Source organism: Ambystoma mexicanum, chromosome 6p (assembly GCF_040938575.1).
Source record: "Ambystoma mexicanum isolate Mex_15411 chromosome 6p, UKY_AmexF1_1, whole genome shotgun sequence".
In the NCBI taxonomy this organism is placed as follows: domain Eukaryota; kingdom Metazoa; phylum Chordata; class Amphibia; order Caudata; family Ambystomatidae; genus Ambystoma; species Ambystoma mexicanum.
Window position 1 is genome coordinate 40119388 of NC_090935.1, and position 25274 is coordinate 40144661.

General features: G+C 45.9%; 1 protein-coding gene across 5 annotated transcripts in view; it reads left to right on the forward strand.

Moving 5' to 3' along the window:
* Window positions 1-25274, forward strand: part of LOC138511179 (uncharacterized) — a 243173-nt gene that overhangs the window by 18313 nt on the left and 199586 nt on the right. For 4 of the 5 annotated variants that reach the window (XM_069626686.1, XM_069626688.1, XM_069626687.1 and 1 more), the window contains exon 2: window positions 19254-19418. The exons of the other annotated variant lie outside the window; for it this stretch is intronic. In XM_069626686.1, coding sequence (XP_069482787.1) covers window positions 19254-19418 — 165 coding nt within the window. The remainder of the gene's footprint in view (window positions 1-19253; window positions 19419-25274) is intronic. 5 annotated transcript variants of the gene reach the window in all.

Consider the following 25274-nt stretch of genomic DNA (forward strand, 5'->3'; position numbering starts at 1 on the left):
TCTTTGAATCCTAAAATTAATAAATAGCATATTGTTACACACTGGCCTGGTTCATAAGTCCATTGCGACGCAGGGTGTTTGTTAAGGTGGGTGTGGGACAGGTAGAGGCCTACTCGCCTAAAGAACTTTGGGAAAATTAAAGATTTTAAAAAATGTTTTATTGTACGCCACATTCATCGTCGGAGGAAGAAGTCCCTGGCTGGAGTATGCTGTGTTATAAACTGTTACAATCCAAATGTCAGAGAATAAGTTTTGTTCCTCTGTTCATGATTCTGGGACATGGATAGATTATTGGTTGCTTGCTTCTGAGTTGATGTTGGTACTGGACTGTAGCATCTATAACCTTTTATGTAGCACTATAAAGTGTTTTACATGACATATTTACATACATTACCCAATCAAAATTGGTACTAATTTATCGACCTCAGAAGGATTTGCATTTAGCGCTTTACATGAAACGGTGCATAGATTACAAGCAAGTAAATACAAATCATGAATCAAGTAACTGAGAACAATATACCATCATAAGAATAAACGTCTAGGGGAAGACGTTTGTGAGAAGAGACAGCAGAGAGCCGTCAGGTTGGGAGATTGGAATAAGTAGGATTTTAAAGTAGTACGGATAGAGGAGTATGAGGAGATGGAGCGGATAGGGATAGGGAGAGGGAGACGGTTCTAGTGAAAAGGAGCAAGAAGTTGGAAGGAACGGATGCGGGATGGTGCACAGGGAGCAGGTGGGACAGTAAGTAGGAAATGATCAGCGGAACGGAGTGGGCAAGAGGGAGAATAGAATGAGGGTGGGGTGGGGCAAGACCGTAGAGAGATTTAAAGACAAAACGGAGGAAGTTGAATTTGATTTGGGAATGAAGGGGAGCCAACGCAACGAGGGGGAGGCGGGGCAAAGAGACAATCGTGAAGAGAAAAGACAGGGAGAACGGGTGACAGAATGGTAGGGGTCAAGATGAGGGGAAGGGAGACCGAAGAGCAGAGCAGTAGAAAAGTTGAGGGAAGATTGAGGAAATTAGGTGTTTAGTGTGAAAGGTTGAGAGGTCAGATTTTGCGGATGTTATAGAGGTGGAACCTTCGTCTGAAACCTCTCCCTACTCCATCTAGGTTTTGTCCCAACCACTCCACTGAAACCTCTCACCTCTGTTCTTAATACCCTCCTCACTGCCCGCTAATCTAAACATTCTTCCGTTCTCATTCTTCTTGACCTCTCAGCAGCCTTTGACACTGTGGACCACTCTCTACTTCTGGACTCACTCCCCTCCTTGGGCCTTAAAGGCTGTGTCCTTAACTGGTTCACCTCCTATCTATCCAATTGCACCTTTGCTGTTTCCTGGGGCGGCCACACCTCCCCTACCTACCTCCTCGACTATGGTGTCCCTCAAGGTTCTGTACTTTGCCCTCTTCTCTTCTCACGGTATACCTCCCTTCTAGCTCCAATCATCTTTCTTTGGTGTTTCTCACCACTTCTACGCCGATGACACCCAGCTCTTCCTCTCCTTCTCTCCCTTTACCCCTGACATCCATCTTAAACTCTCTTCTTGCCTCACTGCTATTAAGTCCTTGTTGTCCTTACACTTACTTACCTTGAACACTGACAATGAAGTCTGACATTTTCCTACTAACACCCTTCCCTCCCCCTACTTCCCTCCATTCTCTTTCCTCCCTCTCCGCTCACTTTCTCCCCCTTCGCCTGCAGTCTTGGGCTACACTTCGACACATCTCTCCTTTGCTCACCACATCTCACTTAACACCAACTGAGTTCGCCTTGCTGGGATTCGCACCTGCCGATCAAACCCTGATTGCAACAAGTGTTTAACCCGATGAGCCAATTTACCGACTACCCTGAACCTTATCGGATCACTCTCTGGCACTTTGGTGTTTACACAATGCTCTAGGGCATGGCTGTTATGGAGAATTGCCCCAGCCACTAAGATTTGAGCATGGTTGAGTCCCTACATATTACATTAATAAATTCTTTGAGATCAATGACCGGTCGGTGCGGTTGTGTTCCATCCTTTGGGAAGCGCTTCAGGTCTGGATGAGAGGGGTGCTCTTGTCTTCATCCATGGGGCTTTAAGTGAGGTAAGTGGGGAATTGCAAGGATGGATAGGCAGTTGAGAGAGGTGGTAAATTAGCATGGTTGGACACAGAGTCAACATGTTAGGATTGATTCGAGATAAGCTCCTGAAGTTTTGGGAATTGTATGACCGTGAAATGATCGGTTTCTAAACCTGTCGGGCCAGGAGATATGGCGAAGGTGACCGAGCAAAATAATTACCAGAATTGCTAGGCCCGAAAGCCTTAGGCAATCTATCGCTGGGATTCGGGTGCGGGATGGATGAGTTCTGTGAGGATGACCTCAACGCTGCTTTTCATTTTTATTACTGAAAACCTATATACTAACTCTGTTACGACAGACGAACCTCTAGTACATTACTGGAATGCTATTGAGCTGCCCACTCTATCTGATGTGACGTGTCGGGATGAGGAGTTGGCTGTGGCTTCGCTGGCCTCTGGTAAGGCTCCATGATTTGATGGTTTATGTATAGAACTATACAAGGAATTTCACCAGGAGTTAGCCCTCAGATAGTTGGGGGGGGGGGGGGGGGTGGTTGGAAAGAGTCACTGGATTGAGGCAAGCTCCCTCCCAACCCTCCCTCCAAGAGGAGATTATAACTGTGCTGATGAAGCCTGCCCATGACGTGGGCTCTTACCGACCATTGTCTTTAATGAATGCAGGCGCAAACGTGTTTGCCAAAGTATTATCTACACTGCTTCTTTCACATGACACATCTGGTACACTCAGACTGTTGGGTTTCATCCCCACCAGGTCATACCAGGGTTTCGTCCCTCCCAGATTCACTGCTTTAAATCTGGGAAACTGTTTTGAGTTCTCAGGCTGGGGCCATGGCGGCATCACTAGACACCGAGAAGGCTTTCAATTGTCTCCTGGATTTGTTTCAGGTATTAAGTCGATTCAGATTTGGCCCTTTTTTCTATCGATGTGTCTAATTACTGTATGTGGGTCTGACGGCAAGGGTTTGCACCAAAAGCACAATACCTGCTCTGTTACCGTTTGGAATGAGTACCTGGCGGGGTGCCCACTCTGCCTTTGTTTGCACTCGCAATTGAGCCACTTGCAGTGCTAATTGGAGGTACCCATGGGCATAGTGGGATTAGCATGCCTGGCCCGCCTCGGGTAATATTATATGCTGATGGCGTTTTGCTGTACATCCGAGATCCTGAGCAGACTGAGCCGGTTATGAGAGATGTTGATGACCTCGCACACTACTGGTTACCGGATAAATACCACTAAATCGTAGTTGTTCCCTGTTACACCCTCCATGGCACAGCTCAACGACCTCCAGGGATTCCGTTGGCTCCCTGTACACTTAAGCTTTCTGAGGATAATTGTCTCCAGGACCCAACATCCTTATATGCTGAGAAATCGTGAGAAGTACTTGCAACAGCTGACTGCCAAGATCAAAATATGGTTGGGACTGCCGATTTTGTTAAATGGGAGGCTTTCACTCTTAACAATTGTGGTTTGAAGCTGCTATGTTTCTTTTGCAAAGTCCCCATATGGCCTGGGCGAGTGTTCTCAACAAACTTAGATCATTAGCGACAGCGTTTATTTGGAGAGGCGAGTTGGCTCGGATTGTATTGGAGAAAATGACTGAGCCATATGTTCCAGGGGGTCGATTTGTGTCCCTCGAGGACATCGCTAAGAAGGTGGGTCGTTGGTCCCGTTGGTCGCTACAATCTTATGGCATGAGTGCAGAATTTCGTAGTTACTCGCCCTCTTTCCTGATGGAACAGGAAACTCGCAAATGCATCGCTGCAATAGTGGCGGGGGATGGGACCGATCATGTCAAGATTGTGCAGCCTATATCAGACGCATCTCCAGTCCAAAAATACGAGATTAGCCCAATGGGGGGGAAAAAGATTTGGCACTAGAAATGGATGATGTGAAGTGGGGTAGGGGCTGTCAGTTGACCACGGTCTCCATGAATGCTGGTCTTGGAGTAATACCGTTTGGTGCTGAACCATTTGCACTATGCCCCGGCCAAGCTGGCCCAATTCTCTCTGCAAATGATTGGGAGCTGTGTGAAGTGTTGTAGTGCACAGGCTGACTCGTTTCATCTGTTTTGGAAGTGCCCCAATGCTATTCTTCTGCATAAAACTGCGGCTATAGTGGATGAAATATTGGATAGCCCCACGTCTCAAATATTTGCTGGGGGACATAGAGAATGGTATCTATTGTTGCACGTCGCTTTTTTTTAACATCGCATGTGTTCTTGCAAAGAAATGTTTACTTGGACATTTGAAAGTCCAAATATGCCCCTAGCAGACTAATCTTCACTAACTAATGTGTGGAGGGCTATGTTCTTATAACTGCATCCACTTGCAGACCTAAAGATATATGAAATACACTTGGAATGCGTTTAGCAGGGACTCTGTCTGAAGATGGGAGCTGGGTGGGTGGTATATTGGAGTAAACTGAAGCATGGAATGAGTAATGCAAACCTGTATGCCTGTATCTATACGCCACGTATTGCTCATTGTGTCACTGTCCTGTGTATTGGAAAAAAAGAGAACTCTAATGTTCACTGTGGTGTGGTATTCACCCCTCGATGCATGTCTGGTTCACCAATATTTTTTAAAACTTTTTTTTTTTAATGAAATGGTTCCATTAAGTTTCCCTACGGTGGTTGATGGGTATGAAACGGTATGTGCTGATTCATGCAGGGTTCCTCCAACCTCTAAGCACTGGTGATTTTATGATTCTGTCCACCTCTGAAGAACGAAAGGCAATCTCTCCAGCCAACATTTGGCTTGATTAGATCTAGAATTTAGCATTGAGCACTCGCCTCTTTTCATGTTCTTACTAGAAACGAGAACAGAGGTTTTCAAAAGACCATTCTACTATGGAACCTCAAAGCACATAATTCAAGTTATGTTTGCTTTACTATGTAACTGGCTAGGTTTGTTTGAGTCTTTAAAAGTAACAAAATATATACAGAAGTAATCAAATGCGTAGAACTCTGTAGAGGAATAATGAAACGAAAGTTGGCCACTTGGTTTCCTAAATAATATTAGCATCCCATTCTGCAACATTGAAACGTGCTTTAGGAAGTGAAACGAGACGCAATAAGGCTCGAAATAGGTACAGAAATCCTTTCTTATAAGGTCGAATTGCTACTAAACGCATGTTATCTATAGTGCTTTAGACTATTTGAATTTAAACGCGATTACGTGTTTTGTTTAAAATTATGCTTTTATGTTGTAGTAATTGTGTTTAATAGCAAATTGCTGGTCTCTTTTTGGTAATGTTCAAACCTGCCTTATGTTGTATTTTCTGGTTTACTGAATTCCTCCCCTGTGGAGCTTTCATGATTTCAGAAGCTAACCTAGTCTATATATTTGAAATGGTTGCTGATATTGCTGGAGGAGTTCTATCTTTATGGAGCTTCCACTGCAGAGGTTCATACTGTTTCTGTGGTTCGCCTGTACCTTATTTATTTATGTTTTTATGTGAGGAGGGCTTGGATCACTAATGTCCAGGCTGGGCATGCTCTCTGTGATAGGAGTTTGGACTGCTGAAGCCACTGCTGTTCCTATTCTTTGCGAGTGTAGTTGCATTATGGGGGACCTTAATTTACGTGTTCAGTGTGGGGAAACTTGCACTGCTCCCATCGCATGCAGTTGCTGCTCTGTGAGTGGAACTTGCATGGCTGTGACCTGCGGCTTATCCGTTTCCTGTGTGGTCATCTTGCACTGCAAGGTCCATGGCTTGCCTTTTTTATATTATGGGGTAATGCGCACTCCTAAAGCCTGTTTGTACCTGCTCCATGTGAGGGAAGCTTGCATTGTGAAGACACCACACCCTTCTAAGCAAGTGTCCTCACACCAAACAAATGGAATTGACACCCAGAAGGAAATGAGACTAAGAGATAAATTGTAGAGTCAACCGACTTTATAACAAAGTTAGCAGGCAAAGTACTCTGCTGCCCGAGAGCCCCCTGCCAAAAATTAGAGGGAGCACCTTATAAGACGAAATGTCATTCGTTACATCATCACATAAGCCGAAAATTACAATGTGGATTGGGTGTATACTAAGGTGCAACCTGCTCTATAGGGGATGCCAGGCTGTAATTGGCTGTTGCTTCCCGGCCGCTGTGATGGCACGTGGGTCTGCTGGGCTCATCTTCACGGTGAAGGTCAGGGCAGAGAGGTGCTACAAAACAGAACTGATAATGAATGAGTAATGGTGAACATACAGATCGTTACATGGAGATTCCAACCCCTCCATTCTTGGGGGGGGTGGGGGGGGGGGGTTTGTCGAGAGCAGATTCCCCCCTCCTATATGTGTCGCGGGGGGGGGTGGGTTTGATCTACCAAATGGCTCATGATGTCTGCGGACATGTTAGATTGGGAGGCAATATATTACGATACAGTATTACGCTTACAGTGGTGGTCTGGGAATGGTCAGTACACGGGGATCAAGGGGCAAGTGTTTATCTACATGAAAGGGAGTGGAGCACTGGGGCGGCCTGTGGACTGTGTCCTGGTAGAGTGGGAGTCGAGTGGGGGGGGGGGGTATGGGCAGGTTTGTGCAGATGAATGGGCACTCCAACCTGGGCCTGTTCTGTGCTCACGTTTGGCAGAGCGCACAGTCATTGGGAATGATACTAAACAATTGCAGCAATAAATGGTTGGACTTCCATGAGAACAAGGCTCGTGTGGAGCTGGCAGAGGTTGCTGAGGGGTTATAGGCTGTATGTGCGTAGTGCTGGTAATGGGAGAGCTGGATTTGCAGAGGGATGATTTTTGGGCCTCGTAAAAAGATGGCGGATGTGGTAATACAAAATGGTGTCTATGGCTTGGGCCGAGAATTGCATTACTGTGCACATTTCTGATATATTATACTGTGGGGGTGATCGTCTAGCCCTCTTCTCCCCCTCAACCCTCCCCCCCCCACCATCACATCTGAATACTACAGTGGGGGTGGGATAGGACCATCCCCTTCCCAACAATTGCTGTTGCTCTGATTCACCATTTCTGTTTGTGTGAGAGAAGTGAACAATTCTGCTACACAAACAGACCATTTCTGTGCGAGCAACTTACTGAAAGACCTCTACTGTTGTACTTTTAACTTTTCATGCAAAGCACGGCCATGGCGTTACAGCTAATTTGTTCCATTTGCAATATGGCGTTTGTGCTTCTAAACCCTGTGATTTTTGTTAATTGTGAGAGAGAGGTGCTTTTCTGCCACAGTGAGGACCACTGCACAGGATGATTTACATGCCGCTTTATCTTTTTACATGCGTTTGTTGAATGACACATACTGGAGACAACTAATTTTTACAGCCTTGAAATTGCATTTATACTCCTAAACATCGGTCGTAAAATAATCCCATCTCAAAATCTTATCTGGAGCGCTGTCTGCAGGGATTGATTTTGCTCTGAGCTATTTAGCACCTAGCTAACTTGACATCAACAGCTTCCAGTCGCTTTTTCTCGACACCCAGAACAACTTGTGTCCTCTTAACATACCTGTCTATTTGGTAATGTGTGTAGAGTGCAACATATGATGCCCGTAGAAGACTTGCACAGTGGGGCAAACGAAATGGACAAACAGTAATAGTTTGCCTCTCGTGTGGCAGTTATATTTGCATGAAGCTGTGCGCTAGCTTTCCGTTCCATGGAGGCATCTCTTGCTTTGATGCCCGATGTCCTGGAGTTCATTTCTTAGCTTGTCGCTCTTGGTGCCACTAGCGCTCGTTCCCTGAAGTAGGTCCTGCTGGAACGCCCGACACCTTGCATATTGCACGACTCTGCATTTGCATTTTGCACGTTCTTGAAGTTGGTGTCTTAGCTTGGAGCTCTTGCTCATGATGGCATCTTTACTTGGACTCTGTTCTACAAATGCTTTGACTTGACACACAGACATGGCTTGCTCTCCTCTCTGAGCCCATCCACACGTGCTTACATGCAGAAACCAAGCAGGCATTCAGAGTATTCAATGCACATACATGTTGTCGCATTCTTTAACCGTGACCCAGTAAGCTCCCGTTTACCCCGTGTTTTGTCAACCCAAGCATTGGCAAAACCAATAGGTTGGGACTTCAGATGCACGATACATATTTGTCGAACCTTGCTTTCGCATCGCACCTAGTGGCATCCAGTCCACATACATGCATCTTTGCCAGTAATCTCCCTCAAATGCCGTGGTACCATACAACATTGCAATATACTGGCACTGCCTGATTTGGTACTCATAAAATATCACCCTACAACTGGAGGCTGTCATTGTTTTCCCTTTATTCCTCTTATTCCCGTGGCCGCATATGCCATTGAACTGCTTTGCAATCACAAGGGTACAAATTGGCAGGTACTAGCCGCCTCAACCCACATACACACCGCCCACCATTTCTTATTATCACGCACCAGTGCAAGGGATGAGCCCATCTTCAGAGAGCCAGGAACATGAGTGAGAAAGTATGTTATATGTGCAGAGGTGGTCAACCAATGACAAAGGTACACGTCGCGAGCTCCAGACAAATGTTTTGGCCTTATTTTGACCCATCTTTAAGCCGAAGCTGCTGCATTGGAGTACAGCTAGGGAGTACAGCTAGGGAGAGATGGTATGTGAGGGGCACAAAGCTTGTAGGTGTTTGGCTATTTACCCACGCATTTATTGGCCATGCTAAAACCTATGGCCATTCCCGCCCAAAACGCAACCTCCTGGATTTTGAGCGGTCTTTCTCAAGCATTACCATCAAACTTTGCACTGAAGTGCCTGCCAGGGTTTGTTCAAAGCATTCTGCTGAGAGCTAACGGTTTAATTGTTGCTGTAAATAAACGTGCTTGTTTATTATCCAGGTCTGCCTTTAGCCACTTGGTTTCTAAGCAGTATGCATGCCCTTCACTGTTAAAAACAGCATTGGCAAACTTGACTGGCACTGCTAGCATATGGCCAGGTACTGTACCATTTTCAAGTTGCTACTATTAATGGCCAGTTACTACCACTACTTCCATGCTTGGCAAATACCTTCCTTATCTACACAAAAGCGAAAACTGTTGGCATTGACAATGCTTTGTAAGGAAATGCATTTGCTGGATAAATAACTGGTATGCCCCTTTTTACACGCGTAAAAACTGTCTTTCTTGCTGAGGTTTTCAGTGAACAGCAGACACTGTTTTTGGTTATGGGGGTAGCACTAATACCCACTACAAGTGCCTGGACACGACAGGTTGTCTCATATGTGTCAATGCCTGCTGAGTACGTGCCATGAAATATAGAATAACCTCGTTTCAAAGTTTTCGCAAGCATTCTTGGCAAGTAATACGTTATGGGCTTGTGTGTCTGTGGAGAACTGATGTGGCAGGTAACGTAACGTGCCTGACTAGTAGCTGCTGCTTGAGCGTTTCCCCTAGTCTGTCATCCGTGACTGGATGCAATATCGCAAGGTATCCAAGTTTGAACTCCGTAGGCTGCAATGATCGAGTTTTATTTACTAATAAGGTGAAAAAATGCCTAGTGCCATAAAGAGATACTGGACATGTTTATTGCGTCATATACTTTGAAGTAGTTCCCCAAAACAGCAAAAGTAGGTCAGTGACCCAGAAAAGAGGGCAGCAACGTACTAAGATGACCCTAAAAAGGTCCTACAGAATTCCAAAAAAATGTCATTTGAGGGCCAATGCAAAAGCAAGCTCGAGTGCACTAGGCATTCTGTTCAGAAGCTGGTAATTCCATGTTAGCAGGGTGGCTGGAGAGGGCAGATGACGGAAAGCAGAACACCTCGTTTAGATTTTTATCTGCATTGATGAAATTACACTCTGGGCTGGGGCACTGTGCCAGAAAAGCCAGATGAAAAATGCTTTCTGTCTGCAGATGGACAATTTAGTTACAATTTGGAAGCATTCTTTGTAACAATGTGTTATTTCAGTGAATTCATGCTCGCATTGCAAAAGTATTTATCTATTATATCTGGGCACATCTCGCATCTTAAAGCCAGACAGATCTTTGCTACCCAGATCCTTAATTTATAAAATTGTGTAAAAGACTCCCACCTGAAAAGCTTATTTGGGCACGGGGAAGGATGCAATGTCTAACATCCAGCAAACCTTAACTTGCGGTCGTTCAAGGATCAGTGATTGTGACTACCGATCTCACAGCCTCTTTTGTATCTTCACAGCTACAAAAATATTGAAAACTTCTCTCTCCATCCAGTGCAAGCACTGTGGAAAACGGGGGGGGGGAAATGAAATGGTTACATTTGCAACTAAAATCGAAACTCTGCAAAACATCTCCCTGTAGCAGTAATACAGGTCGGTTAAGTTTTTTTGAAAGTAGCACTTCATCGTGGGCTTCCTTCGCCTTCTTAGCAAAGTGCTACTTATTACCTCAGCCAATAGTCGGCTTCTTGATCTCTGAAGGATGTAAGGCTCACTCGGTTCAGCCCACATATCACCATCAGATTAGATCTAGATTTCAGCATTTACCTCTGCAGTATTTTAGCAACACACTGGGACACCAGTAAGTAGTCGTAATTCCAGCAAGTCAGGCCACCGCGTTAATCGGACCATTCTGCTGCCCACCGCCAAACAGAAAGCAAGACCCTTATTTATTTTTTTGCTTTCCTATATGATCATTGGGTTTGTTTGTGTCTTTTTTTAAAAAAAATATTGTGCCAATAAGCCTCTAATCACTTTAACACAAACTAGGCCCACTACATAACAAGCAAGTGCACGTTTGTCTGTAATGCAGAATGTACAATCAGCCAGGGGTGGCTGGATGACGCTGTTAAGTTAAACTAACCTGAGTCTCATTGGCCCACACACCCTTCACGTTATATATACTTTGCAACCGTTAACACACTCCTACACATTTTATTGCAAACTTCCCCCTTTCACCCACACATACGATTGGTTAAACCTATACAAAAGAAATCCAATCGTCTCTAATTCCCACGTTCCCATTGGTCACATTTATCAAACTACCGTCATCCGCCCATATTTACAGCACATCCCTTTTTGGGATTTGCCCGTGGTAGAACATGACCTCAGACATTTAAACACAAACCTAATTCATTACAAGTGCCGGCTGTCCTGGGACCTCCTAACCGCAGACTTGCTGCACATGGTTTGCATGGACACTTCAAACAATATGGGGAGAATAAACACGTTTCCTTTGAACTGGTGATAACTGTCCCTCGTCCAGACTTCTTGTTGCATTATAATCTAAAGGACTACCAATTCAACATGTGACCTCAGGACACAACCTAAGAAAATAATGGAAGCCCATCGGTCAACTCTACCCTTGGGTGTCGCTTCACCCCAAATGTATTACTCGGCTGTGAACAGATGGCAGGATTCCCCTCGACAATAAGTAACAAGCTTCCATTCTCTTAAAGATTGCATCTCCTTTCCGCAATGCTGCTAAGCTCTGAAACTCCCTGGCCTTCTGTGGCTGACCATCTGATTATTGTTGCAGCTGCTGCCTCTGCCTTCAGACCTTGCTAAACTATTTTCCCCAGTCTCAGTTTGCCTTGCAAGCCCTGGTTGCAGGGCCTGGCTGAACTGTGAATGCACACGACATACAGCGTGTTTAACTACAGCACCCTCTATACAGTGGTTTCTTCGTGGCAGATCTTTCTCACATGCTCATATGAAGCTCCTTGTTGCCCAGTTTCTACGTGCTTCGTTGACACACCATATCTATAATGCATTTATATTTCATCTGCAGTTTTAACTTTCATCTTGGTGCGTGTGTTAATATAAAATGTATCAACTTAAACACAAAAGGTACACTAAAAGTAACACATACATTTCCCATTAACTACACTAAACATATATAAAATTGCAACATTGTCCCAACTTCACTGTTAAGATGGATTTCTGAACTATGTCCTGGAGGGGCAGAGGTTCAGAAGGCCAGTCTAGTTTCTTGGAACATGGTAACTTCTGGACAAGACAGACCAATCGAGGTAGCGATCGCGGCGGTCAACACTAGGTCTCAAGAGGGGTGAGGGTGACTGAAAGCCCGCAATGAGCACACAAAGCAAGGACACTTACAAATTACTCCAAGCAGGTGTTATATTAAAAATATAGACACATTTATTACAAGGCCTTTGTAACATTGACCGTAGCGAGAAATCACAATAAAACTCAAGTAAACCAAACAAATCACAATCAAATACAATATATATACAATTTCTAACGAGTTAGACACATGAAATGTTCAGACCACCTAGATGGGGAGGAAAACGGACAGTGCGAATAATAGTTGGACCCAGTCCGCCTTCAGAGGCACCTAACTAGAAGGAAGTCCGAGCCCTGCGAAGAGTGGAGCCTTGTACTCAAAGGTACCTGCACACGCTGGTGCCAACGGGCAAAGGGGAGTCTCTTCGAGGGAATAAGGCAGTTCAGTTCGGTGAACAAATGAAGATGAACAGAGCTCTGCAACTCAAGCGCAGCCTCCACTGTGGGCGGAAGCAGAGCGCGAGTACGGAAAGGCGTGCTGTTTGACACAGCGGGGAAAAGCTACAGGCTACTGCAGGAGGGCGACCATTTCCTAGTGATGCTACTCACCGGTCCCCGATGCAGGCAGACCCAGGCTTCTCTGCGTCAGTTTCAGTGCTGGCAGGTTCAGATACGAGCAGGGGACGTCTCGGCGTCGTGCAGATTCCGCAGCAGCAGAAGTTAGAGTTGAGGATGTCCCAAAACCAGTGAACCTGCACAGTTTGTTACCACAGCAGGGCAATGGAGCAGCCGTGTGTATTTCAGCCCAATGTACACTTCTCACTTCAGACCTGGGAATGCCAAGTGTATGAATCGTGTGAGAGTGGCAAGGACTCGTAATAGAGCAGCAACCTGACAGCGGTTACAGAGCAAGACTCCTGGGTAGGCTGGTCAGTCCACTGGATGGCCCAGAGACACTTCCGAAGGCTTGCGTGCAGGAGATGGTGAAGATGCCGAGAATAGTTGTTCCCACTATTCCAAAGTGTCAAAGTACCAGTACAGGCCTTCTTGTTTGATCAGAGGTAGAAAGGGTTTCACAAAGCGACAGCAGTGCAGAGGAGTAGTCCTTCAGCGGGTCACCAGCGATTCCTCGGTTCAGCCTCGTAGTTGCAGGATACTTGGCTCCTGTATTCCTTCGTTCGTGAGAACTCAGAGTTGTGGTGGTGTTTCCAGCCTCCTCTTATCCACGGTTCCCTTCGCGCCAAAACGGAGGGGACCCAATGGGAGATCTGCTCACAAAACGCTCACACCATACGTGGACCTATCACGGACCACTGTGGTCCCAGGCATTCACGAGACACGACTCTGGCACCCAGGATGTGTATTGGGACCAGACATCTCAGCCCACATCCTGGAGGCACACACAAGGCCTGTAGAAGCCTGCGAAAGCATCTGTGTTTCGCGGGAAAGTACATGCCCAAATAAGGAAGGCCCCGGGTCGGCTCGACCTGGGGAAGGTGACGGGGGCGAGACAGTCAGCGGGCAGGACAAAGCACCTCGTGGTCTGGCCATTTTGGAAGCCAGGCCACCATTTTGGGTTAAGCGCGAGAAACTTGCTTAAACAGCCAAAAGGAGCTCAAAACACAAAGAAACGATTGCTGCCACCAGTCCCGTCTGTTAAGACGGATTTCTGAACTCTGTCCTGGTGGCGCAGAAGTTCAGAAGGCCAACCTAATTACTTGGAACAGGGTAACCTCTGGACGAGCCAGACCAATCAAGGTAGCGATCACGGCGGTCAAGACTAGGTCTCAAGAGGGGTGAGGGTGACAAAGCCCGCAATGAGCACACAAAGCAAGAGCGCTTACAAACTACTCCAAACAGTTGTTATCTCAAAAATAGATACACATTTATTTTAAGGCCTTTAAAATAATGACCGTAGCGAGAAAATCACAATATCACAATACGAAGCCAACACATACCATATCAACACAATATATATACAAATACGACAGTCTCAAGCATTAGAGGCACGAAATGTGTAGTCCACCTGCAAGGGAAGGAAAACAGGCAGTGCGATAACGCTTTAGACTCAGTCCGCCTTCAGAGGCACCTAACTAGATGGAAGTCCGAGCCCTGCGAAGAGTGGAGCCTTGTGCTCAAAGTACCTGCACACGCTGGTGCCAACGGGCAAAAGGAGAAGCTCTTTGGAGGAAGTCAGGCAGTTCGGGTTAGTGCACAACAGAAGAACAGGTTCCGCGACTCAAGCGCAGCCTCCACAGCGAGCAGAAGCAGAGCGCGAGTACGGACAAAAGGGTGCTGTTTTTACACAGCGGGGAAAAGCAATGGGCTACTGCAGGAGGGCGACCAGATCCTAGCTATACTACTCACCGGTCCCCGAAGCAAGCGGACCCAGGCTTCTCCACGTTAGTTTCAGCAGCTGGCAGGTTCAGAAGAGTCGGGAATGCCTCGTCGTCGTGTAGAGCAAAAAGACGTCCCAATCAAAGAAACCTGCACAGTTTTGTCACCACAGCAGGGCAACGGAGCGGCCGTGTGTATCCGAGCCAAATGTACACTCCTCCCTTCAGACCTGGGAACGCCAAGTGCACGAAGCGTGGGAGAGTGACAAGGACTCGAGATACAACACAACCTGGCGGCGGTTACAGAGCAGGACTCCCTTGTAAGCTGGTCGGTCAACTGGATGGCCCAGAGACGCTTCCGAAGGCTTACTTGGCAGGAGATGATGAAGTCGCCGGGAATAGCTGTTCCTGCTATTCCAAAGGTCGAAGCACCAGTACAGGCCTTCTGGTTCGATCAAAGGAGGAAAGGGTTTCACAGGACGACAGCAGTGCAAAGGAGGATTCCTTCAGCGGGTCACCAGCGATTCCTCGGTCCAGCCTCGTGGTTGCAGGATACTTGGCTCCTGTATTCCTTCGTTCGGGAGAACTCGGGAGATCGACATGGTAGTGGTGTTTCCAGCTCCCTCTTATCCACGGTTCCCTTCGCGCCAAAACGGAGGGGAGCCAATGGGAGATCCGCTCATCAACACACATACCATACGTGGACCAATCACGGACCACGGTGGTCCCAGGCATTCACACCACCCTAGACTCTCTTGCACCCAGGATGTGTATTGGGACCAGACATCCCAGCCCACACCCTGGAGGCACACAAACATGTAGAAGCCCGCGAAAGCAACCACGTTTCGCGGGAAAGTACATGCCCAAATAAGGAAGGCCCCGGGTCGCTCGACCTGGGGAAGGTGAAGGGAGCAAGACGGTCAGTGGACAGGACAAAGGAGCCTCGTGGTCTGGCCATTTTGGGAGCCAGGCCACCATTTTGGGTTCAGTGCGAAAAACGCGCTCAGAACGCCAAAAGGAGCTCAAAATACACAAATCAATCGCTGCCACCATTCCAGTCCCTGAATGACTTGCACCGATCAAAATACCATCCTAAAAGAGTATCTAGGGCCTTTAGAAGGTTAGAGACCCAAGAGAGCTGTAACTTAGCTTACAGTGCCCTCTTGTGTCATGTTGCACTAAAGCCGCAGCATGATAAAAGAAACTACGGGAAACAGTGTTCCCCGGTACTGACTGTCTTAAGGGCATGTCAGTTTCCCCGTAAGAAAGGAGCGAAAGCCCAGAGGAGTGCGGCAGAAGGCTGCACTTCTCTGGCAAAGTCAAGAACAAGGTGAAAAACAACAGCAAAAAGTTTAGGGGTTGCCACATGGAAGGAAAATTACCTACAATTACGAAATCTTTCCTAACACCGTCCATGATTCACTTGCGCTGTTCGTTAACAATCCAAAGAGTGTCTGTCTAGGGCCTGTAGAAGACTAGAGACCCAAGAGAGCAGTAACTTAGCTTACAGTGCCCTCTTGTGCCATGTTGCGCGAAAGCTGCAACATGATAAAAGAACTACGGAAAACCACGTTCCCGGTACTGACTGTCTTAAGGGCATGTCAGTTTCCCCGTAAGAATGGAGCGAAAGCCCAGTGGAGTGCGGCATAAGGCTGCACTTCTCTGGCAAAGTCTAGATCATGGTGAAAACAGCAAAAAGTTTAGGGGTTGCCACATAGAAGGAAAAATTACCCACAATTAAGAAATCTTTCCTAACATTCACTATTTCCCAATTCAGCAATATTGCACACGCAACATGAACCCCCTCTTTCTCATTGGGACCTTTACTGACCACCCCACCAATATATACAGAAGAGATCAAATGCACAGACGTTTGTAGAGGAAAAATGTAAGGCATATTAAGTGATCTATCCTGTGTGTTAACATCCCCTACTGCAGCATCTTTAGGAGGTGAACTATCTGTAGAGTGGCTGGGAATTGGTACACAGATATACCGCCTTACTACATTCCTTCTATGTGGCGCTTTTCTAATTCCAGAACCTGAGTAGTTCTACGTTTTTGGTCTAGTTGCCATCAATTCGATACTAGTTCATCTGTGAAGTGCTCGCTCCGGCCGAAGCCTGTTCTGTTTCTTTGCTATGTGCGCGGTGCTCCCACTGCTGAGGGTATGCTGTACCTTTTGTATGTGGGGGGAGCTTGGATCGCTGAGGCGCGTTCTTTGTGATGACAAAATGTACTGCGGAGATCTGCACTGTTCCCATTCTATGCAAGTGTAGCTTGCATTGCTGCGGTGCTTTCGCTGCTCCATCCCTTGCAGTCCGGTCTTTTTGCGATTGCCTTTCTATGTGTGGTAATGTTGCACAGTTGTAAACCACAGCATTCTGTTCTGTATGAGGAAACTGAAGCATGATCTGTGGTTTTCTATGCTAGGAGTGAAGTGTGCACTGCTAAGCCCATGCTCTACCTGTTCGATATGGGCAGAGCTTCTATTGCAGAGCCTAGTTCCTCATCAGTTATCTGTGTGGGAATTCTCATGCTTTACTTTGGACTGATCCATGCCACCTGTTCTACACGTTTCCCTAAATGGCCTTTTCTGTTTGTGAGTGAAGCATGCAAGCTGGCCTGTGTGTGAAGCATTAGAAAGCGTATCTGTTCTATGTATACAAGGGAAGCTCCGTGTTGGTGCTGATCTGTAACAGCGCCCTGTGCTTTCTGTCTGTCACGATAAAAATTACTGCCTTACAATATCGATTTCCATACAGCTTTACTCTTTGCACACTTTGGCTGGCTGTCACCTACTTGTTGTTTTGCTCTCTTGCAGGGGGAAAACAGTTTTTTTTTTTACTTCCTTAATATCACGCACTCTTAAAGTTTTTAAAAATAGGAAGTTAAATACTCTCTCCACAAAATCTTCTCTGGAACACTGTGAACTGAAATTGGCAAGTTAGCAGGTTTTTCTCTTCTCCAGAGCACTGAGAAGCGCAGCTGGCAAGTTAGCAGGGGTCTCTCTTCTCTGGAGCACTGAGAAGCACAGCTTGCAAGTTGTCAGGGCTTTGCTGTCTTATGCTGCATCACACACGCTCTTCGGCTATTTATTCACTTAATATATATCTTTGGTAATGGCACTTTTTGAAATACCAAGGCATAAAATAAGCTGTGTCGCAGAGCAATTTGCTATGCAATTCTCTAGGTTTGCCGATCAAATTGAATCTTGTGTAGCAAACCTAGCTATTGAAAGCGCAGCACATCCTGCATTCCTCTCCTACCCGCCTGGCACTCTCCCCCATTTTTGCTCTGTTCACTGCAAGGTCAAAGTGGCTAATGGTTAGAGAGTGCAGCAGTAATCCTCTCCTTCACTCAGTGCTAGCAATACTTTTTTTTTTTTTCGAATAATTGCAAACCAGAAGAAAATTAGTGCTGTTATTAAGCTAACTGTATCCTGTCTGACCAGTATGTGTTAACGTCATCTATTGTTTTAAAGTCTTGCATTTCCATTCTTAAAAATGTAAGTTGTTACATAATTCATAATTACAGTATTGCTACTGTAACACTACATTGTCTCCATGTTTTACAGCAAAATGTAGGTTATGTATATAATGGTGTCAATTATGTTTCATTTTGCTGGGTAAGATGCAGCCTTTTGACGAGGGAACACTTTTAAAATGTACATGATCACACAGCCAAATGCTTTTCATGGCAAACCTAGTTCAGTGAACTGCTGGTTCATACATCTGTGAAACTGGTGATCAATCCATTCTATCTCATCAACCTGTTGCCTTATATCCGCGACCCTGAAAGTGAGATGGATAAAAACTAAAATATTCCACCTGGTTTGCCCAGTTCACTACGCCTTTGCTTGTTTTCAGTAAATGTCAAATAGATGTTTCACTGTTAATGGTTGGGCTTTGGGTGGTAGCAGTGCACCAAACAAAGTGGGCTTGTGGTGACACGCACCATTTTACAGAAAACGCCTCTACATTTTTTTTCATCCATGGGTCACTTGTATTTCTCTTAGTTCGAGTAGGTACATTAAATTACTCAGCCTGCAGGTCTAGCAGAATTTTAAAGCATTTGTAAAGCCTGACTCACCTCACCAATGTCTTTAGGGGTGCACGCAAATTATGTATTGCTCATTTTGTCTTGGGTACAAATAACTTCTGATGAGATTCAAAATATTAGTACATTTCTAATCAAATTGGTTTGTTTTCTAATCAAAAACATTTTAATTAGCAAACTCTGCTAATCACTTTCTGAAAACTAATTTATGCCTTGAATGCTGTGTAAAATTGGCACATTATGACAGTTGCTAGAAGCCTTCTCACAAAAATATCAGACTATTATTTTTGTAAAAGCGTTCTTTAGGGGTGGCTAAGTTAAGGGGGAGGTGCAAGTTGCGTTTCTCATTCAAACTGCCTTAGGATTTTCTTTTTTTTCGCAACTACATAAAAACTGTTCAGTTCAGTGTTGCAGTTATCCTGTGTGCGCGAGAACCTGGCATTCGGTCATGCTCTTCACTTCATCTTATGATATTCAGCTCAGCACGCTGCTTTTGCAGAAGTGGTTTGAGCTGCGGACCTGTGTTGGACCGCAGGCAAGCTTCCTCTAGCCATCTCTCACGTGGACACCTGCCTGTCTACTTGCTTGCTTGGAGTCCTGGCTGCAACCTGGGCGGGTTGTGTATTGTACATGTGCAGTGCTACAAGCACTAGTTCCTTGCGTTGCAGGCTTTATCGCATGATCTAGATGGTGACGTTTTGGTTCTAGTAAAGTGTGTGTAGTAAGATCATGCTGGACTTGCTGCACCTCAGTCTGGCTCTGTGTAGCTTATTTGCATGTTCATACAGACTATGCTGAGGGATGAATCTTCTATTGACGTCGGGTTGTGTGCTGTAGTTTTGATGACTATTTCTTATCTAGATGTTGGGAAAAGAGAAGGCACCCTGGAGCGAGAGAATTCGTGGGCAGAGGAGGATCAGCACTCCCTACTCCCTGTGGAGCCAGACTGTCCTGAGGCAGAGACCAGGCCCGAGGGGCAGACCACCTGGATGGAGAGGCATCCGAACGCCCTCTCACAAGTGCATGGTTAGCATGGATTTTTCTTTATTGTTGAACAGTGTTCTCTTGTGGTTGTAGCAGCTAGCTCCAACATGGGCACGCGGCTCGCTCACCTCTTGCCTGCTGTTACCAGGTCTTGTTTCCCTTCCAGGAATGTAATGGTTAAGTTTTGCATTGTTCTGTACTTTGTGTGAGTCAATGCTATATGCATGTATTTGTTCACTAAAGGGTTGTGCAGCTTTAGGCCGGATGCACTGACTGAGCCTTTGTTTCCTTAAGTGCACTGCTTAAGTATAGAAATGGTGCCCTTCTGGACCAGTGGTCGGTGAAAGCCACAACTACCTGCACGGTTATAGGGATTTAGTGACGATCCTGGAGCACTCTGGAGGCCAGGGGCAGCCACAAACTGATGCGACCCACGAAAGGAAGTTTAATAAGCAACTTCCAGATTCTATCCAGCCAAGTCCCTGCTGTGGTGCCCTAAGCTTGGCAATGCCAGCCCCCCGCCCCACTCCCACCGTGCCCCTTTTGAAATTCTCCTGATGTGCTATGCCAGACTGGATCAGTGATGAGGGATATGCCTTGCACCCCCAAACCATATCCTTGCCGAAAGAATGTTTGTGCACACTTCAAGGTTTTGTTTGGGACCAGCTAGCGTCTGAAGTTCTCCAAGGTGCGCTAATCAATCACAGACCCAAGTTTAGAGGGAATTGTGGAGAGAATGAACAGGCTGTTTAGCTGCCAAATACGCTACTGTGCATTCATCTGACAGCTGTTGACCGCAATTTTCCGATAGCCACTGTTATGGTCTTACACTTTGCCAGGTGCTTAGTAGGCTGAGATACCAGCATACACGCAACACTATTGCAGCCATGGTCTAAAATTAAGTTCTATGAAGTAGAAGACCCATTGGTGTCGCAGATAGTGTGGAACACACCAACTCTCGAAGACAGTTCAAGTGTTCAACTATGGCCCGTCTCATTTACTCTGGACGGGGCTCTCTGTAGCCCAGGCATCCTGCAGTCCCAGGCTGGTCACTACAGATCGGTAACCTCTGTCTGCCTACTGACTGGCTGATCGTGAAGGCCCAAGGACAAATTCTGTTTCTGTCTCTAGGTGTAGCCTCAGTGTATCCTAACCTATGTACCACAAGACAACAGTACACGAATGGGTGCCTTCTAGACACCACTCCGATCCCACTTGACCCTTTTCTTTTATGTCATAGCCTCCCTCTACCTTCCTTCTGATCTCCTCCCTTTTATCCTCCCACGTTCCTTTCACTCTTGCTCTTCTCTTGTGTCCCACTGATTCTTTTTTTGTGCCCCTGCACTCTTACCCTTTAGCTTCATTCATCCCTTACACTCACTCTATTAGCCTCACTCACCTTGTATGTACACTCCCACCTTTGTACCCTTTTCTCCCACCAACTCATACCTCGCCTCACACAGTTTCAGCATATTAGCTCCTCTACACAGTCCTGCTTGGACTTTTGGTCCTCTGCCTCACCAGTACAACCCAAGCCTTCCTTTATGTGCTGCTCCCCCGCCCCTTTTGCCTTCTATTGGTTATCTCCCGTATCTGGTTCCCTGGGCCAACTGCTGGTTTCTCCCGTCCCAGGGGCCCAGGCTACAGGTATGTAAGTATGCAAGCACATGTAACAGGCTTTAAGCCCCACCCCTTGCCCATGATTCTGTTGCTATTGGTAGAGGTGTCCTGCTCCAGATCTAGCTGATTTTACAGTGAGTTTATCAGCTTTGGATGGTGGTTCATTCCACAGTTCGTGTCAGGATTATCCACAGCATTAAGATTGCTGGTTTTAGGACTGACCCACTGCAGTTACAGTTAAGTTTACAGTTCATGTAGTGTAGATCATTTGGACTACTGGTCTGAGTGGATAGATTCAGTCTTGTAATTCTCTTCTGTGTCAGGCGGCTTGTCCCTTCACCCTCCACTACCAGGTCCTTTTCAACTTGTAGTTGACCATATGCTGAGTTATGGATCATGGGCAGTTGTTGGCGTAAGAATAACAACTGAAACCATGGGTGGAGATGACCCCAGTCAGCAGTTGAATATAGGCATTAAACAGAACAGGGAAGAGAGCTATGAATTTGCACATTCATTCATTTTCTAGTGCGAAGTCCAAGGTATGAGGAAAAAGCTTTTAGCCAATTAAGGTTATGATATATGGCATTTATAATGTGCTGTACACAAGTGTTTCAAGGCGCGACGAGGCAAGGGAGTGGGACTCGGAGGGAAGACGGACAACGATCTTACTAGACCTGGTGAATTTGAGATCACGCAAGGGAGGGGGGAAGGGAAAAGTGCGAGATTGGAGGGGGCAGTGCAATACATAGGATCAACAGTAAATACATTAAATAAATAAGAATGGGTAAAGTACAGCCAGGTTGAGGCAAGTGCAGGGGTAAGTGCAGAAATCAAGTGTCGAGAGCTGGTAGGGACTGTAGGGATACTGAAACAGTCCCCAAGTGCAGGTGTGCAACTGGTGGGGGAGGGGACCTGGGCCCGAGATCAGATGGTAGCCAGGTGACCAATGCAGTTAGTCAGGAGATCAGCAAGGGAGAGGTTTAGAGAAAGCAGAAGCAAAGGAGGAAGGTCTTAAGGTGCTTCTGGATATGGTTCTCCTCAGGCAGAGAGGTTGTTCCAGAGGCAGTTAACAGCTGAAGATGGCGATCTACCACCAACTCATTGCTTGGAGAAGCCACTGACCCTGAGGGAGTTGGAGGTGGATGAGCAAAGAGTTCGAGAAGGAAGATATTTAGGACTAGAGAGTTGAAGGTATTGAGGCCCCAGGCCCCGCAAGGCCTTGTGGACAATGCACAGGGTTTTGAACTTAATACTCGCAGCCACTGAGAGCCAGTGCAGAGATTTCAGTCCTGGAGAGATACAATCCCTGGGCTTGAGGCGAAGGACAAGTCTTGCAGTCCTGTTCTGGTTGAGTTGTAGACGGCGGACAGTGAAGCCGGAAGATTTAGAAGTAGTTCAGCCTAGAGAGAACCAGAGCCCTGTAGACGGTGCGCTTCTGGGGTGGGGGAAGGAGAGGTTAGCCCAGTCCCAGCTATCCACCCATTTCCATTGGCATGTGGAGAAGATAGGGTGTGAGAAATTTTGTCCGCAAAGACCTGCAACCAGATCAATGGGAGGGGCAAAAAGCAGAGGGGGTATGCAGCAACGGGCATTGGGATCTCACACACTTAAAGGTATAGTGTGACCGGAATGCCCCACTCAAAGCATACCTTTACTGATGAAGAACGTTTAATTCTCCTGACCAACCACTAAACGGCAGGATGTGCAGATGTGTATATGTGCTCACTAAATAAGAATTATTTATGGTAGGTACAGCAATCCTCAACTTCTGGGGCCACACTCTACCAAGTGAGCGTTTGAACAGACTGCTCCACTAAGTGGTGGTTCTGATAAACAGGAGTAATTGTGGTTCCCTCTTAAATGAACGCATTTCTGTATTATTTGGAACACCAGGACATCTCTAACTATTGCTCCGTCTCTGATAAGCTGTTATAGTGGTGCAGGTACAGCTAGAACGTGTTATATGGATTGTTGATCAACTTGAATTGTCCAAAATTAAAAAAAATTATTTGATCCTTGTCAAACATACTGACTGTGTGGGTACAGCAGTAATTTCTTTGACTTATCTAAACCTCTTGAAATATTTTGTGTTTGTTACACACTCGTTCACTAAGTGGTCTGTTTAGCTCTGCTGTGATGTTGCTACCAGATTTCAGGGATGTCTCAAAGCTGTTGCAGATTGGATGACAGCCAATTGGCTTGAACCGAATGGGGCGAAAACTAGTGTTGGTGGTGGACCCTCCCTCTGCTACAGACTTTTGGACGTCAGCTTTTTGGCCCTCTAGTCTTAGTCCCTTCCATACCCCTGTCTCTTCAATGAAGGACTTGGGTGTAAAAATATCCTCCTCTATCTGCTGACCTTCAGATCGGTGCTATCTGGCAAAGGGGATATTTTCAACTTAAAACATTTTGCGCACAATGTTGCTCGCTCTACCATCTCAAGTTCGTGCCACAGTTGTATCCTCCCTTATCTTCTATGGATTATTGTAACACCTTATAATTGCAATACCTTACTATCTTTTGCAGCGCCTGCAAGTGCTGCAAAATGTGGTAAACAGAGTCGTGTCTTCTACACGTAGATGCAGCCAAATGTCTGTGCTTCGCCATATCCACTGGCTCCCCGTGGCAAAACTAGTGCAAAGTTGCTCGGTTTGGTTCATCAGGCCTTTTATGGTGATTTTTGCAGAATACCTACAGGCTAAATTCTCCCCACATCCTTCTTTGCGGGCCCTCTGCTCGGCTGAGGCCGGTTTTGATTTCTATACCTAGCTTAAGGCTTTCCTGCATTGGTGGGCTTCCATCTCAGTCGCTGGTGCCTAGCTGTGGAATTAATCCATCAAACACTCAAAGCTACTCAAGCACCATACATTTCACCGATTATCGAAAGAAATAGCTTTTCCATTATGCCACTCTACTCCCCTTCTTACCTCCTACAGCGCCATGATGCCTTCATTTGTGACTGTGCGCTCTAAAAATAAAACGGAGCATAGCATTTTCAGCTGCAGCACAAAGACCATCTCAAAGCGATGCGTTGATCATAGCCTTCTCATTTTTAGAACACGGTCTGGCTTCACCTCGGGGGAAAAAAAGCATGGTTTATGGTCTGGTCGTAAAGACATAATCTGGAGAATAACAGACCTAATAGTTTTATGGCCATGTTCCACTATCACCATAATTCCACAGAGAAAATGCAGTTTGTTTGGCCCACAGTGCAACAAAAGGTTTCCCTGGCTCAATACGTGGAGAGTATGCAACTGTTGCTGGCCTGCCGAGACCGCTTGCTCAGTCTAAGTGTCTAAAAGGCAAACCTTGTACAATCCATACCTACTTCAGTGGTAGGCAGGGTTGGTGATATTAATGAGGTGGAATTGGTAAGAGGGAGGAGCAGTCCAACGCCAATCAATATGCTTGGAACTTCCATGACTTCCAAAGAGGGGAGCCTAGAGTCAGCTGTGTCCGATCTCTGAAGATTTGATTTTGCATTTATAGTACGCATATCCCCAAGAGAACCTGGCAGCGAGCTGCAACTAGGCGCAGATGATTAATATAGTACTAATACACTTAGAAAGGAAGAAATACCGGAACACTACACAAATAGATTAATTGGCGAAGATGTATCGGCAAAGAATTCCAGGCTCTGGGGCCTGCAACAGAGAAACGCCTGCCACCCCATGTAGTAAATTGTATTCGCTCCTGTGTTGGGAGCCAGTGCAGGCTCTTCCGATACCCTGTTATAAAAACTTTCCGAGGTAATGAAAAAAAATCAATCGCACTGCAGAATTGTCACCTGAAGCCGTTGGAGTTGGTATTTAGCTAGTCCAACCAACAAAGCGTTGCAATAGTCTATTTTGGTATTGATGAGAGAACCCACCACCATAGGACGATCTTTCACAAAAAGGAGTAGAAGCAATGGATTAAGACGCTTCATCTAGCTCAATGCTGCTACAGGTCTGAAAAGACAGCTGGCGGCACTGCCCAAGTCAAAATAGAAATGCTCATGCTCTGCATGAGCATTTCCCCATTTTTGTTTTATTTCTTTTGATCTTTTAACAAGCTTTTAATAAACTTAGTGAGATCTATAAGCCAATTTAATAAACATGAATACTCATGCAATATAATTTCTCTTGATTTTATTTAATGACATTTTTATTATGTTGTAAAACATTTGTTTTTAAAAAAGCAACTATTCGGTTCCGGCGGAATAGCTGGACTTCACTATTCGGTATTCAGCCGAATAGTAATTTCACTATTCGGTACAGCCCTAATAATAACAAGTCT